The following is a 1706-nucleotide window of genomic DNA, read 5'->3' as shown; positions in this document are numbered from 1 at the left end:
GGCCGTCGGCCGCGCGGGGTGCCGCCCAGTGCCCCCGGCATTTCCGATTTGGGTGCGCAGCGCCCGGTCCAGCCCCACCCCGCCACGCCCATTTGGACGCTGCTGTCTGGTGCCACGTCTGCCTCGTTCTGGGGGTGCAGGACAGTAGGCCCCGCGGTGACCGCCGGTGGGCGGGGCTCGCCGAGAGGGGCGGGGTCAGCAGGGGCCACGCGACCGGCCCAGGGCACCTCGCATCCCCCGGTGCGTCCCATCCACGCCTTCCCGCCAGCGCGGGGGTCTGCTGGAGGCCCGGCGGGAGCGGCGGGCCTCCCCTGCCCAACTGCTGGCGCTCAGGCCCCAGCATGGCCGCCCTGTGCGCAGGGCAGTGCTCTGGGGCTCCATCTCCCCGCCCCGCCCCGCCCCCAGAACTCGGGTACCTCCGGGCAGCACCTCGCCCGAGGGGGGTCAGACCCAGCCATTGGACATGGTGACTTCCAGGGCCTGGGCAGCCCACAGGCGTCCTGCCAGCGGGCGGCAAGTGACCAGTGCCTGGGGAGCCCCAAAAGGCACCATGAGCTCAGTCGGGGTGCAGACGCCTGCCGCTGGGGCCCGCGGGCGGCGCGGTCAGGGCCGGGCCGGGGTGGCTCTGTAGGGCGCAGCCTCAGCAAGACGCCTTCCTGGCCCCACCCTGCCGCCCAGGGCTATCCTGGTGCTTGCTGTGGGGCGCCTGTGGGGTGCCGGCAAGAGGAGGCGTCCAGGTGGGGTCTGCAGCAGAGCAGGTCCAGGCCTCAGGGCTGGACATTGGGGGACCAGTGGAGTGTGAAGAAGCCGAGTCCAGGGAGCCCCGGGGAGGGGCCTCCGGGGCTGGGCAGCCCTGCCCCGGGCACAGCAGTGCCCAACCCACCGCCCGACCCGCGGGCCGGCCAGGTGCCCCGAGAGCCGGAGCCTGCTGCCGGGGGCGGCCACGGGACGGCACTGTGACCCCTGCGCCCGGGCTGCGGGGGCTCTGCCCTGAGGCTGTGGCTGCGTGGGTGGCCACGAGCCGAGAGCCGCAGCTCCCCCCCGCCCGGGCCGCGCGCAGACCGGCGGACGGAGGACAGGAGACAGCTCGGGCTTCTCAGCGCAGACGCTTTACTCTGGGCGCGCTGCTGACCTGGGGTGGGCCGGCAAGGCACGAGGTGGGTCCGCTTTTGGCGGGCACCACTGAGCACCGGGGAGCAGGGCCGGGCCGGACAGGCCGGGAGGGGCCAGCAGAGGCCGCGGCGGCGGCTCAGGCCTCGGCCCGGTAGCGCAGGCGCAGCAGGCGGTCTCTGGCGGCCTGGTCGCTGTCGCGGCCGCCCGGCGCGGTGCGCACCACCCTGCCGGCCATCACGAGGTCCCGCACCGTGTGCTTGGCCACGGAGACCGGGCCGGGCGCGTCCAGCCCGGCCGGGCCCGTGAGGATGACACAGGCAGCGTGGCGGCTGGTCTCAAACAGGCCCACTGCGGGGACACGGTCGTCAGGGCTCGGGCCGGGGGACGCCCAGGGGCGCGGCCCGCGGGCCCACTCACCGTGGGAGGCGGCGATGGGGGCGGAGACGTTGGTCAGCTCCAGCAGGACGCCCGGCAGGGTGGGGTGGAACAGGTACAGCGTGTGCCTGGGGCCACTCTGGTCCTGGGGGCAGCGCGGGTGAGGCCGCCCGCCTCGGGGTCCCGGCCCGACCCTGCTCTGCCGTGACCCCTCCCGC

General features: G+C 75.7%; 1 protein-coding gene across 1 annotated transcript in view; it reads right to left on the bottom strand.

Annotated features, from left to right (window-relative positions):
- Nucleotides 1-1087: 1087 nt before the first annotated feature.
- Nucleotides 1088-1706, bottom strand: part of ITFG3 (integrin alpha FG-GAP repeat containing 3) — an 8292-nt gene continuing 7673 nt past the window's right edge. Inside the window, exons 6-7 of the mRNA XM_012734970.1 lie at nt 1531-1700; nt 1088-1461 (exon numbers count right to left, since the gene is read on the bottom strand). Coding sequence (XP_012590424.1) covers nt 1250-1461; nt 1531-1700 — 382 coding nt within the window. The 3' untranslated portion in view covers nt 1088-1249. The remainder of the gene's footprint in view (nt 1462-1530; nt 1701-1706) is intronic.

Source organism: Condylura cristata, unplaced genomic scaffold, assembly GCF_000260355.1.
Source record: "Condylura cristata isolate star-nosed mole 26May11 unplaced genomic scaffold, ConCri1.0 scaffold00255, whole genome shotgun sequence".
NCBI lineage: Eukaryota > Metazoa > Chordata > Mammalia > Eulipotyphla > Talpidae > Condylura > Condylura cristata.
The sequence above is the reverse complement of the archived record's forward strand: the minus strand, read 5'-3'. Positions and strand labels throughout refer to the sequence as shown.